Source organism: Lithobates pipiens, unplaced genomic scaffold, assembly GCF_037356315.1.
Source record: "Lithobates pipiens isolate NorthernLeopardFrog02 unplaced genomic scaffold, aLitPip1_a1.2 Scaffold_13, whole genome shotgun sequence".
Classification (NCBI taxonomy): domain Eukaryota; kingdom Metazoa; phylum Chordata; class Amphibia; order Anura; family Ranidae; genus Lithobates; species Lithobates pipiens.
In genome coordinates, this window is record NW_027507718.1 from 289258958 (window position 1) to 289273938 (window position 14981).

At 45.2% G+C, this 14981-nt stretch overlaps 1 protein-coding gene across 1 annotated transcript in view; it reads left to right on the forward strand.

Annotated features, from left to right (window-relative positions):
- The first annotated feature begins 1039 nt into the window (after window positions 1-1039).
- ANK2 (ankyrin 2) overlaps window positions 1040-14981 on the forward strand; it is a 749119-nt gene continuing 735177 nt past the window's right edge. Inside the window, exon 1 of the mRNA XM_077476764.1 lies at window positions 1040-1480. Within this exon, the coding sequence (XP_077332890.1) occupies window positions 1406-1480 (75 nt within the window). The 5' untranslated portion in view covers window positions 1040-1405. The remainder of the gene's footprint in view (window positions 1481-14981) is intronic.

Genomic DNA, 14981 nt, shown 5'->3' on the forward strand with positions numbered 1-14981 from the left:
TTCCAAGCGCACTTTCAGTGCAATTTCAAGTCCACTTGTAGTTTGCACTTGTAGTGTAAAGTGAATTTGCCTTTAGTAAATAACCCCCATAGTCTGCGCAGGGATTTCATGTCTCAACTCAATATTGAACCCTACAGACTACACACGACCAGACTTTTGACAGACTAGGTCCAACGGTCTTCCCGACTGACTTTTGGCGGAGTTCTGACAGACTTTCCGAATGAATACACTTGGCCACACACAATCACACCAAAGTCTGACGGATTTGAACGTGATGACGTACGACCAGACTAGAATAAGGAAGTTCATAGCCAGTAGCCAATAGCTGCCTTAGCGTAGATTTTTGTCCATCGGACTAGCATACACACAAACAGATTTCTCGATAGGAACTGGGTCCGGTGGAAAAATTTGAAACCCGTTCTATTTCTAAAGTCTGTCAGATTTTTCGACAGCAAAGGTCCGATGGAGCCCACACACGATCGAATCGTCCGACGGATTCGTTCCGTCGGACCTTTGCTGTCGAAAAGTCCGGTCGTGTGCACGCGGCATAAGACCGGGATGCCATTAAAGTTCATTAGCGTGTAAAGGCAGGCTTCCCAAAACTTTTGGTAATATAGTGTATCTGCGTGCTTGCCCTTCACCTGTTCCTGTCTAAAATGTTAGTCTCCCTATTGCATTCTGTATAAAAGGCAGGGGTCACCAGGACAGAGGGCCAGCCTCCCTGTTGGGAGATAACAGACAGCAAGGAAAAACCTGACAGGATTCTTTATCACTCATTGTAGCCAAAATGAAAACTAAAAAGAAATAAATAACAGGAACAGTGACACTGTAACCGACCAATGCAGTGAGTTTTGTAGGCATTGCTGCCCTGCCATTATGTTCTCTAATGACTTTTTATTGACTTTCTCTTAATAAGCTCCAATGCCAGTGGCAGAGTTAGTAGTGAGGGCTGAGGAAGAAGCCCAGCCTCCCCCTCAGTCAGTGTGTGTGTGTGAGTTTCCCTATAATAATCTGAGCACTAGTAGGAGCAGCAGCCCTCTCCTCTCCCCTTGTGTGTCTCTCACACTGCAGACTGGCAGGCGCTGAGTGCAGCCCTCTCTCTCTCTCTCTCTCTGCAGCCCTCTCTCTCTGCTGACTTCTATTGGAGCTAAGGAAGGTCATTGCTTCCCTGGCTGCCCCTCACTGCAGTCACATTGTGGACACCAGGCTTGCCAGCTCTGGGTGTAGGTACCAGCCTGAGACACTGGAAGAGGGAGGGGCTGTGTGTAGACTGCAAGCTGCAAGATCTTTCCCTGTGCTGTCCTAATCCTATGAGGAAAGGAAGGTGTCTGCCTGCAACAGGAGCTTCTACCTAAAGCCTGCCAGAGAAGGAGGGAGGGGACAGGAGCCCCCCAGCTGCAAGAAGATGGCCTCTCCCACCTCTGCCCCTTCTACACCAGGGGGTGGTGTGTCTCCCTCTGTGCCCCCCAGGATACGCCAGGTGGGTTAGCATGGAGAATGGCTGGGAATGTATGAGGTGTCATGCCTTGGATGTGATCAGTGTGTAGATAGCATGCTAATGGCAGTATACAGGAGCTGCTGACACACACTATGCTAATCATCCCTCTCTTTGCTGCATTGCTAGAAGAGAGCCTTTAGCTTTAAGAATGACATTTGGGGCCCGGCCTTTTTTTTTTTCTCCTCCTAGGCAAGGGCATTGACTTTTTCCATCATTGGGTGACGTCATAGGCACTCCTCTTATCGGTAACAATGAAATCAGCATTGTTCAGTTCATCTGTATGCGGGTGAACGTTGGGTTAAGTTCATTGTATTGGAACACTTGTTACGGTATGTGCCTCCAAAAATCCGGTACAGCACAACTACAGTTTTCCAGACAGACTGTTGCATACACATTTATAAATATAAATAGTATAGTAACATATAAATATACTAATATGTATAAATAATATAGTAGTACCAGCAATCTAATATATAATAGAGGCTTGGTGCATCAAGAAAATGATGATAAATGCTGGCACTAAGGGTCTACTTACATCAGGTTCTTTAACCTTACCTGGGCACCGTATACCCCCTTGGTCTGTTTTGTTTATGTAGTGTGAGTGCTTCAAATCATGCCCGGGTATGGTTAAGTATACTGTGCCCAGGGCCACTTAGAAGAGGTGCCACAAGCACGGCTTACTTGGTGTCAGGTACGGCTTGCTTGGTGTGAGCTCAAATAGTGCCGGAGCAAAGAAATCTAAATAGATCACTAAGTAAGGAAGCAGGGATCACTGTGGTCTGGCTGGCAGAGGCGATGACAAAGGTGTTCCCGGGAATGCTTCCTTTAAAGCACAGTGGGGCACTCAAACTTGGGCATAGTTCAGTTCAACCGTGGAGACTGTGTGAGTACACCCCTAGGGGGCAATCAGTGGCATCACTAGGGTTGGTGTCACCGGGTGTGGTAAAACATGGTGTCACCCCCACCCCTCCTACCAACTATAGTCGCCCCGCAGTACAGACCCCCCTCCTCTAAGTATAGACCCCCCGCCACCAATTATAGTCCTCCTTTAGTACAGACCCCCTCCACTTAGTATAGACCCCCTCTCTGTCAGTACAGACTCCCCTCCAAGTATAGTGTCCCCCCCAGTACAGACCTCCCTCCCTCAGTACAGACCCTCCCTCCACCAAGTATAGTCCCCCCTCAGTACAGACCTCCCCTCCGGAAAAAACACCCCCCGCCTCCATCAGTACAGACTCTCCCCGTTCAGGATAAATAACCCCTTCCTCCATCAGTACAGGCCCCCTCCTCAGGACAAACCATCCCCCTCCTCCATCAGTACAGACCCCCCCCCCCAGGATAAACCACTTCTCCTGCATTCGAACAGATCCCCCCTCAGGACAAACCACCCCCTCCTGCATTAGTACAGACCCCCCCCTTCAGGATAAACCACCCCCTCCTACATCGTTACAGACTCCCCTTCAGGATAGGCCACCTGCCTCCTGCATTAGTACAGACCCCCCCTCAGGATAATTCCCCCTCCTCCATCAGTACGGACCCCCTTCAGGATAAACCACCCCCCTTCTCCATTAGTACAGACCCCCCTCAGGATAATCCACCCCCCTCCTCTATCAGTACAGACCCCCCAGGATAAACCACCCCCTCCTCCATCAGTACAGACCCTCTTCAGGATAAACCACCACCACCTCCATCAGTACAGACCCTCCTCAGGATAAACCGCCCCCTCCTCCATCAGTACAGACCCCCCTCAGGATAAACCACCCCTCCTCCATCAGTGCAGACCCCCCCTCAGGATAAACAAATCCCCTCCTCCATCAGTACAGACCCCCCGCTCAGGATAAACCACCCCCTCCTCCATCAATAAAGACCCCACCTCAGGATAAACCACTCCCTCCTCCATCAGTACAGACCCACCCTCACGATAAACCACCCCTCCTCCATCAATAAAGACCCCACCTCAGGATAAACCACTCCCTTCTCCATCAATAAAGACCCCACCTCAGGATAAACCACTCCCTCCTCCATCAATAAAGACCCCACCTCAGGATAAACCACTCCCTCCTCCATCAGTACAGACCCCCCCTCACGATAAACCACCCCTCCTCCATCAATAAAGACCCCACCTCAGGATAAACCACTCCTTCCTCCATCAATAAAGACCCCACCTCAGGATAAACCACTCCCTCCTCCATCAGTACAGACCCCCCCTCAGGATAAACCACCCCCTCCTACATCATTACAGACCCCCCTCAGGATAAACTACCCCCTCCTACATCAGTACAGACACCACCGATTGCTTGGTTCCCAGTGCTCCTTGAGCAAAGAGCCGGTGACTGTCAGTCAGCAGCTATCTACTCTGCCCCCCGCGCTCACTGGTGTTCTGGGCTGTGGAGGGGGTGGGAGTGGCTGGCTCAGGTCCTCAGCGGCTTGCTCAGGTCAGGTTCCAGTTCAGGCATGTGGGCAGATTCCGACACTATGGTCTGGATTTTTCCTGAGCCTGGACTGCCTCTGTAACGTCAGCCAACAGCGAGCTTCTACCTGCTGTCTGCTGAAAACAGGTTGCAAAAAGATCTTTGGCTGTACTTCTCCTTAAAGTGGTTGTAATCCCTTAGCTATACCCAGCAAAGTGACTGGCCTCAGGTGACACACAGAATAATAAAAAAAAAATCATCCTACATAATTTGTACCTGGTTATCTGCAGTCTTCTCTTCTTTACATCCATTTAAAATACTGAATTTATAAAACTTGTCTGAGCTGTCTGAAAAAAAGGGGGAGGGGATCTGAAATTACTCTCCTGCTTAGTGAGGCCAGCTCTGATTGCTGATTGGAGGGATAAGGCACATCCCATTTACACAGAATACAGGAACAGAGCTGAGGCTGCCAATCAGCTGGAGCTTCCTCCCCTGTCACCTTCTTTCTCTTGGTGTCAGGAAAAATTGTCAGAAGTGTCTTATGCTAAAAGCAAAAGAAGGAAGCAGCAGATAGAAATTACATTTAGTGCTCTGGATGGATTGAGACACATAAACACTATAGAAGCATATGCTTTGTGCATATTTCATGTCTGAGGTTTACAGCCACTTTAACTGTTCCTGGGCACAGTCCAGAGTATTCACAGTACACAAAAAAAATGGACCAAGAGGGTGAACGATGCCTGTGCGCAGTTAAAACTGCGAATGTCAGTGCACCCTTAGGCTTGCCCATTATAGGGCCGATGATCCTGTTGGTGGTGGCACTTTGCCAGTGGCAAAATAATTGAAAAAAAAGTTCAACTTATATGATCTCTTATGAAATTCGCTTCTTTGCTGCATGAAGTACTGCTTTTATTTAAGTCGGAAAGCAATTTTTTACCTTAATGAAGACTTTACATTAAGGTAAAAAAACACCCCACAATCTTTCCTAGCCCTCTCCACCCCTAAACACTCACCTGGCTCCTGTCACCGCCCCGGTGCTGTCTCAATTTTCAGCACCACTCACCTCACTTCCTGCTTTCACAAGAGAAACTGAGGGCAGCAGAGATGTAGGTTGACAGTCAAATTCCTGTGAGGAGGTAGCAGGACATGGCTTACCAGTGCTGTGCATTTCAATTGACATACACAGCCTGGCCCAGGAGCACACAGAATCCTTAGGAGGCACTCAGAGCAGTGAGAAGGTAACGGGACTGCCAGAAGAGGAGAAGATGGTGCTTTGAAGCAGGTAAGTATGACCTCTTTTTTATTTAAAAAAAGTTTGATATTAGTATCATTTTAAGTACAATTTTTGTTTTGTAATTTTAAGCTTAAAGAGGACCTCCGCACTGCAAAACAAATTTGGACTACTGCTTCCCTCCCCTCTCTATTATGCAAAAATTCTGGATTTAAAAAAATAAATAAAAATCAACCTTTTCTTTATTTAGCTTTTTTGTAAATTCCCAGTCCACCCCAGTCCCTACCTCCATTGTTGCCTAGGCAGGAATCACATGTGCCAGGCTCCTACAGCTTCCTGTAAAATCCATGTCACATATCCCAGGAGGTTTCAGCAGAAGCATCACACAGGACTTGAGGAGGGCTGACCTGGTGGTGCATCATCAGGGAGACAGCTGCTTGAATTAGGAAGTGAGAGCCGGCTCCTGATGAAGTCAGAGAGGAAGGAAGATCGTAGCACATGACCTGGTGTTTAACAGCCGTGAGGAGGATCACAGCAGATCAATGCTGGGTTCATGGGTGTCTGAGTATGTTTAACTGCTTGCCGACCAGCCGCCGTCATTTTACAGTGACAGGTCGGCACATTCACGCGTTGTAGCTATATGTCGGCTGCCGGATCGGGATAGCAGGTGTGCGCGCACCGCCAGAGGCATGTGCACACACCTGCTGCACTGCGGGGGTGCTGATGCTCGTGGCCGACGGTCGCAATGACTACCGGCCACGAGCGATCGTGAGCACGAGGGACAGAACACGGGAGTGTGTGTGTAAACACACAAATCCCTGTTCTGTTCTGAGAGGAGTCACAGATCGTGTGTTCCTATTAGCTCTATAAATTCCTCTAGTAAGCCCCCTCCTTGTTCAGTTAGAATCACCTCCCAGGGAACACAGTTAACCCCTTGATCAGCCCCTAGTTTTAACCCCTTCACTGCCAATGACATTTTTAACCACTTAACAACCGCCCATTGCCGATTAACGGCTTCAGGGCGGTTGTTTAACTCTGAGAGGCTGTTAATTAACGGCCTCCCAGAATTCTGCTCTCGCGCGCCCCCTGGGGCGCGCACACGAGATCATCCGTGACCGTGCTCGTCGCGGCCGTTTACCACGTGATCGCTCCGTCAAATGAAGGAGTGATCACTTGTAAACAAACCGGCGTCATGTTATGACGCCGGTTCCTCCCTCCCCCTCTCTGTACCGATCGGTACAGCGGAGGGGAAAGAGATCAGTGTCAGCAGCGATGTGGGCTGCATCTGCAGTGCCCACATCGCTGCTCACCGAATTTAACCCCTCAATTCCCTACCAATACTCTGCAATACCCTGCAATACTCTGCAGTACCCTGCCATTACTCTGTAGTACCCCCCATTACTCTGCAGTACCCTGCCATTACTCTGCAGTACCCCCCATTACTCTGCAGTACCCCCCATTACTCTGCAGTACCCTGCCATTACTCTGCAGTACCCCCCAATACTCTGCAGTACCCGCCATTACTCTGCAGTACCCGCCATTACTCTTCAGTACCCCCCAATACTCTGCAGTACCCTGCCATTACTCTGCAGTACCCCCCAATACTCTGCAGTACCCTGCCATTACTCTGCAGTACCCTGCCATTACTCTGCAGTACCCTGCCATTACTTTTCAGTACCCCCCAATACTCTGCAGTACCCTGCCATTACTCTGCAGTACCCTGCCATTACTCTGCAGTACCCCCCAATACTCTGCAGTACCCTGCCATTACTCTACAGTACCCCCCAATACTCTGCAGTACCCTGCCATTACTCTGCAGTACCCCCCATTACTCTGCAGTACCCCCCAATACTCTGCAGTACCCTGCCATTACTCTGCAGTACCCCCCAATACTCTGCAATACCCCCCAATACCCCGCCAATACTCTGCAATACCCTGCCATAAATTGCTATACCCAGCCATACTCGGAGATACCCAGCCATACTCGGTGATACCCTGCAATACCCAGCCATAGACTCCCCCCCACCCCTCACCGCCCTCCGGTGCTTCTACCAATTCGCCAGTATGATCAAAGCCAGAATCTTTTTTTTATTTTTTTATTTCAGGCTTCCCAGCCTAGAGGTGAGATGTGGGGTCATATTGACCCCCAGATTTCACTGTAAAGAGGACCTGTCACCCCATATTCCTATTACAAGGGATGTTTACATTTCCTTGTAATAGGAATAAAAGTGATCAAAAATTTATTTTTGGGGAAAAAAAATGTCAAACTAAAATAAATAAAGTAAAATGAACAATAAAATAATTTTTTTTTAAAGCGCCCCTGTCCCCATGTGCTCGCATGCAGAAGCGAACGCATACGTAAGCCCCGCCCACATATGAAAACGGTGTTCAAACCACACATGTGAGGTATCGCCGCGAACGTTAGAGCGAGAGCAATAATTCTAGCCCTAGACCTCCTCTGCAGCTCAAAACATGTAACCAGTAAAAAAAATGTAAAGCGTCGCCTATGGGGATTTTTTAAGTAGCGACGTTTGGCGCCATTCCACGGGCATGTGCAATTTTGAAGAGTGACATGTTCGATATCTATTTACTCAGCATAACTTCATCTTTCACTTTATGCAAAAATTGGGCTAACTTTACTGTTTTTTTTGTTTTTTTTAAGCACAAAACAGTTTTTTCCCCCAAAAAAACACATTCTAAAAATTGCTGCGCAAATACCGTGTGAGATAAAAATTTGCAACGACCACCATTGTATTCTCCAGGGTCTTTGCTAAAAAAAAATATATAATGTTTTGGGATTCTCTGTAATTTTCTAGCAAATAAATGATGATTTTTACATGTAGGAGAGAAATGTCAGAATTGGCCTGGGTGCTCCAGAACGCCTGATGGCGCTCCCTGCATGTTGGGCCTCTGTATGTGGCCACACTGTGTAAAAGTCTCACACATGTGGTATCGCCATACTCGGGAGTAATAGCAGAATGTGTTTTGGGGTGTAATTTGTGGTATGCATATGTTGTGTGTGAGAAATAAACTGATAATATGACAATTTTGTGGAAAAAAAATCTTGATTTTGCAAAGAATTGTGGGAAAAAATGACAACTTCAAAAAACTCATCATGCCTCTTACTGAATACCTTGGAATGTCTTCTTTCCAAAAAGGGGTCATTTGGGGGGTATTTGTACTTTTCTGGCATGTTAGGGTCCCAAGAATTGAAATAGGCTGTCAGTACTTCAGGTGTGATCAATTTTCAGATATTGGCACCATAGCTTGTGGACTCTATAACTTTCACAAAGACCAAATAATATCCACCAATTTGTACTTATTTTTACCAAAGATATGTAGTGGTATAAATTTTGGCCAAAATTTATGAAGAAAAAATTACTAATCTGCTAAATTTTATAACAGAAACAAAGAAAAATTAATTTTTTCGCAGAATTTTCTGTCTTTTTTCTTTTATAGCACAAAAAATAAAAAACTGAGAGGTGATTAAATACCACCAAAAGAAAGCTCTATTTGTGTGAAAAAAAAGGACAAAAATTTCATATAGGTCCAGTGTTGCATGACTGAGTAATTGTCATTCAAAATGTGAGAGCACCAAAAGCTGAAAATTGGTCTGGTTATTAAGGGTGTTTAAGTGCCCAGTGGTCAAGTGGTTAAAGTAATCAAATTTTGTTTGGGTGCAACGTTGCATGACCATGCAATTGTCAGTTAAAGCGTTGTATCGCAAAAAATGGCCTGGTCATTCAGCAGCGAAAGGCAGGACAGGATTAAAAAAATAAAAAATAAAAAACATGGGATATGACGTTCCTATTTAGATATATGCTAGTAAATGTATCCAGCACCTTTTTACCCAGATTTTGAAAGCAGTGGCTGATTTCCGGACCAGGCCCATCCTATTGGTTAGTTGCCTTGTATTCAAAATTTCTAGTGGTATGTGGTCAGGTTGGTCTGTGCACAGTGCAGGATGGTCTTTATGTTGGCGGAGCCTTGAAGATTTCTGCCTCTGGTGCTTTCTGATGTCAGTTGCAGGGTCATCCACCGCTGTAGTGCACCACTCCTGCCCACCATTACACTTGTTGCTGTCACCCACCTCGGATTCATAGAATACAGAAAATGGCAAAAAATAAGAAATAGTAAGTGATAGATGTTTAAATAGGAAGGGCTTGGAAAGAAGACATTAAAGAAGGCTTTATTACATACTGAAAACTAAAATTATGGGGCAAAAGGTGAAAAAAGTCTTTAATCCCTAGTGAAGGCATAGCGATGGGGTGGCATGTTGCTCTGTTAGACAGCAAAGGAAGATCTCCATCCAATTATTTGAAAATAATTTCAATGACTACTGCTGGCAAAGTGTCATTAGTGACAGACTGGTCCGTCTGACATTGGCCTTAAATGATTCTGTCAAAAGATTAAAAAAGCTTTTGAAATATTCCTCCCTGAAAGGAAAAGCTTTAACTGTTGATCTTTGCTTCCTTAAGTTAAGCCTTCTAAAGAATCTTCTGCATCTGACACTTCCAGGAATGCCAGATGCCTGGTCCTCTTCTATGCTCTGTGGTTCCTACTGTCACTAGAGGACATAGTGTTAGTGTAGGGGTCAGTGGAAGAAACCACAGTGCACAGCATGGGGGCAAACATCCAATACACCAGAAATGTGTTGCATAATGAAGAACCTTTCGCATGTTTATCTCAACAAGAGAGCTAAGGTTGGTGACACAGGCAGTGGGAAATGAAGATATTAGTGATTTTTTTTTTTTGCAGGGAAGAATTTTTTTCTCCTTAAAGTGGTTGTAAACCCTCACATATATCCAGTGAAGGGACTGACCTCAGGTGATACACTGAGGTCAAACAAATCCTCCTACATAAGTTGTACCTGTTTATCTGCAAGACTTCTCGTCTCTACAGTCATTCAAAATCTTGAATTTATAAAGCTTGTCTGCCAAAAAAAAAGGGGGCAAAAAGCTGAAATTTCATTCTGCAGAACTCAGTCAGGAGAGCTCTGAGAGCTGATTGGAGAGATTAGACACATCCACCTGCACACAGGAACAGAACTGAGGCTGCCAATCAGCTGGAGGTCCCTTCCCTGTCACCTTTTTTTCACTTGGTGTCAGGAAAACTTGTTATAAGTGACCCATGCTAATAGCAAGGGAACAAAGCAGCAGACAGAAATGACACTTAGTGCTCCTAATTGGGACAAGTGCACATTATACTGTAGAAGGATATGCTTTGCTCATATTTCATGTCTGAGGTTTACAACCACTTTAACAACAAAGATGCTTTAAGGACTGTGGCTGTGAGATCACTGCACCGAGATCACTGAGATGCACTACAGTTCCTAGTTTTGACCTGTAAAGGGGGCCTCAAGTTACCTGTTGAATATTTATTATATTTTATAGAGATCATGGTTAAAGCACAGAGAATTTGTTGTAGCAGGAGAAATGTAGCTCCTTGGAATGTTGGCAGAACAGGATGTACAAATCAAATCAGACTACCAGTGTTCACCCATAAATAAGAATATTGATTTGGCTTTACTGACCCTCCATACAGGTTTATGATAATGCCAGCCCTTGCAGTTGCTAATACATACCTTCCATAATGTCATGTCACTCATGTCCATGGCTGGAGGGAAGAAAATGCCTGGTGCTTTCAGCCATGAGGACACATGCAACTCATTGCTGTTCATGGCAGTGCTGATGCTTGGTAACTGGCAGCTCAATCTCTCAGCACTGTCACATAGGCCAAAGAGAGAGTCCTTAGTTCTGTGTAAACCTCAGGTCCTTATTTGGAGCTTACACAAGGCTCTCCTTACTGCCACTAGCAAACAGTGTGGTTGGGCAGAGCAAGTAAGGTACGTATTAGCTGTTCATGGGTTTGCACCAAGTAAACCTGCTGCTTTGCGTTGCATGGAAAAAGCAAAGGTTTACTTTAAGGAGATTTTGTCATGAGGCAGGAATGGGAAACTCCTGTACCTGTTTGAAATTGGGCACACACACCAGCTTCTCAAAGCTGTCACAGCTAAATAAGCAAACACTTCTGGGTAGTGTTGGAAATTGCTTCTCGATGGCCAATAAGATTGCGCAAGAGGTGGAAATAGATGGGAAAGCGCCAACATAGGCCCATGGAGTGTCAAAGCTTTGCCTGTGAGAACAACCTGAAATTTGGACCTGGTGTATATTATTATTATTATTATTATTCAGGATTTATATAGCGCCAACAGTTTGCGCAGCGCTTTACAATATGAGGGCAGACAGTACACTTACAATACGAATCGATACAGGAGGGATCAGAGGGCCCTGCTCGTTAGAGCTTACAATCTAGAAGGGAGGGTCAAGTTGAAACAAAAGGTTTTAACTGTGGGGGGATGAGCTGATGGAGAAAATGAAAATACAGTTAGGTGGGGGTAGGGTAGGCTTCTCTGAAGAGAAGTGTTTTCAGGGATCGTCTAAAAGCTAATAAAGTAGGAGATAAGCGGACAGATTGGGGTAGGGCATTCCATAGGATTGGGGAGGCTTTGGAAAAGTCCTGGAGGCGAGTATGGGAGGAGGTGATGAGGGAGCTAGAGAGCAGGAGGTCTTGAGAGGAACGAAGAGGACGAGTAGGTTGGTATTTAGAGACTAAGCCAGTGATGTAGCTGGGGGCAGAGTTGTGGATGGCTTTGTATGTAATTGTTAGTATTTTGAATTTAATTCTTTGGCTGAGCGGGAGCCAGTGGAGGGATTGACAGAGAGGGGTAGCAGACACCGAGCGATTGGTAAGGTGGATGAGTCTGGCAGCGGCATTCATAATGGATTGAAGAGGTGCTAGACTATGTAGAGGTAAGCCAGTGAGGAGGGAGTTGCAGTAGTCAAGGCGAGAGATGACCAGCGAGTGAATTAAGAGCTTTGTTGTCTCATTGGTTAGAAAGGGGCGTATTTTGGAGATGTTGCGGAGGTTGAGGCGGCAAGATTTGGACAGTGATTGGATGTGTTGCTTGAAGGAGAGTTCAGAGTCCAAGACTACACCTAGAATCTTGGCATGAGGGGATGGGCTTATGGTTGTGCCATCAATTTTGACAGTGAGATCAGGGGAAGGGGCATATGGGGGAGGAAAAATTATAAGTTCGGTTTTGGATAGATTGATTTTGAGGAAGTGGTGTGACATCCAGACTGATATTTCTGATAGTAAATTAGTGATACGTGAGGAGACAGAGGGAGTGAGCTGAGGGGTAGAGAGATAGATTTGGGTGTCGTCAGCATAGAGGTGGTATTGGAAGCCATGGGAGGCTATCAGTTGACCCAGAGAGGAGGTATAGATTGAAAATAGGAGTGGTCCAAGGACAGAACCTTGGGGGACCCCAACAGAGAAAGGAAGAGGAGAGGAGGAAGTAGAGTTGTAAGAAACGCTAAAGGTGCGGTTGGATAAGTAGGAAGAGAACCATTGTAGAGTACGGTCACAGAGACCAAAGGTGTGGAGTTTTTTGAGAAGGAGGGGGTGGTCAACTGTATCAAAGGCAGCAGAGAGGTCCAGGAGGAGGAGTACAGAATAATGTCGATTGGTTTTGGCCGTTAGTAGATCGTTTGTTAGTTTTAGGAGAGCAGTTTCTGTGGAGTGTTGGGGACGAAATCCAGACTGAAGGGGATCAAGAAGGCCATTATCAGCGAGGTGGTCACTCAGTCGGTTGTAGACCAGACGTTCGAGTAGTTTGGATAAAAAGGGGAGCAAGGAGATGGGGCGTAGGTTGTTAAGATTGGATGGGTCCAGTGAGGGTTTTTTAAGTATGGGTTTGACAAGTGCATGTTTTAGAGAGTTGGGGAAGATGCCAGAAGAGAGTGAGAGATTGAAGATGTGAGTTAGAGAGTGTAGCATAGAGTCAGAGGGTGAATGTAGCATTTGCGAGGGAACAGGATCCAGAGGGCAGGTGGTAAGGTGGACATTACCAAGTAGTTTAGCAACTTCGTCTATAGTGGTGGGGTTGAAAGAGGGAAGTAATGATTGTGACTGTGGGCATGAAGTGTAAAGCGTGGGGGGTATTAGAACAGTAGAGATCTCTGCGCGAATTGTATCAATCTTCTGTTTGAAGTGATTAGCAATCTCCTGGGCAGTGAGTGAGTTGGTGGGTGGAGGTGGTGGAGGACGAAGTAGAGAGTTGAAAGTAGAGAAGAGTTGACGGGGGCGGGATGATAGGTTGCTGATGAGAGTGATAAAATAGTTCTGCTTGGCAGAGAGGAGGCTAGAATTGTAGTTTTGGAGGGCAGATTTATATTGGTTGAAATCTCTCTGAGACTTGGTCTTGCGCCACAGGCGCTCATGAGCACGACTACGTTTTTTCAAACTTCTAGTGACATCTGTTTGCCAAGGTTGAAGGGGTCGGGGCTTGATCCTGTGTGTGGTGTATAGTTAGGTATCTCTAGGTACCTGCATTTCACATCTGAAGCAGTTTACCCCCTTACCCCAAGTGATAGGTACATGTTAGGCTTTAAATAACTAACCACATCCAGTGCCTGTAAGAATTACATTTTCATTCAAATTAAGAGAGAAAGAAAAATACTTAGTTAGTGCACCTTCTAGCAAAGCAATGCCTGGAATATAAGATTATTTTTCATAATATTCGCTCTGTACTCAATAGACTTACTATATTATTATGATAGCATAAATGTTGAATAGCATCTAATTATACAGCATATCATTGCCAAATAGGCTGTCTTATGCTGAATGGCAAACCCGGTGGTTCGTGTTTTTCTCATACAACCACCCAGAAGAGCTGCAGTTGACATCACGAGATATGACACTATAGGTTACTCTGTGTTGAGATCCAGGTTTGCAAAATGTCTTTATATATCAGATTTCCTAGTATATTGAAGCAGTTTCCATGTGAAAGTGTTCACAATGACAATCAAAATACAACATAGTATCCACATCTTGCAGATTATTTTCTAAGCTTTAACTGCATCCTTGCAATTATGTATTTGCTTTAAAAAGTACTCTGGTTTAATACATATTTAAAACAAATGACGTTTTTTTCAAATGTTGTCATGTTTTATTTTTCGATTCTTAACCACTTAAGCCCCGGACCAATTTGCAGCCAAAGGACCAAGCCCCTTTTTGCAATTCGGCACTGCGTCGCTTTAACTGACAATTGCGCGGTCGTGCGACGTGGATCCCAAACAAAATTGGCGTCCTTTTTCCCCACAAATAGAGCTTTCTTTTGGTGGTATTTGATCACCTCTGCGTTTTTTATTTTTTGCGCTATAAACAAAAATAGAGTGACAATTTTGAAAAAAAATTCTATATTTTTTACTTTTTGCTATAATAAATATACCCCAAAAATATATATAAAAATTTTTTTTTTTCCTCAGTTTAGGCTGATACGTATTCTTCTACATATTTTTGGTAAAAAAAAATTGCAATTAGCGATTATTGATTGGTTTGCGCAAAAGTTATAGCGTTTACAAAATAGGGGATAGTTTTATAGCATTTTTATACATTTTTTTTGCTAGTAATGGCGGCGATCAGCGATTTTTATTGTGACTGGTGGACACATCGGACATTTTTGACACATTTTTGGAACCATTGTCATTTATACAGCAATCAGTGCTATTTAAATGCACTGATTCCTGTGTAAATGACACTGGCAGTGAAGGAGTTAACCACTAGGGGGCAGTGTAGGTGTTATGTATGACGTTATGTGTTTTTTTATTGTAGGGGGTGTGGCCTGGCATGTGACATCACTGATCGTCCTTCCCTATAAAAGGGAAGAGACGATTGGTGACAGCCACACAGGAAAGCATGGGGAGAGGTTTGTTTACACAGACCTCTCCTCGTTCTTCAGCTCTGTGACCCGATCGCGGGACACCAGCGGCGATCG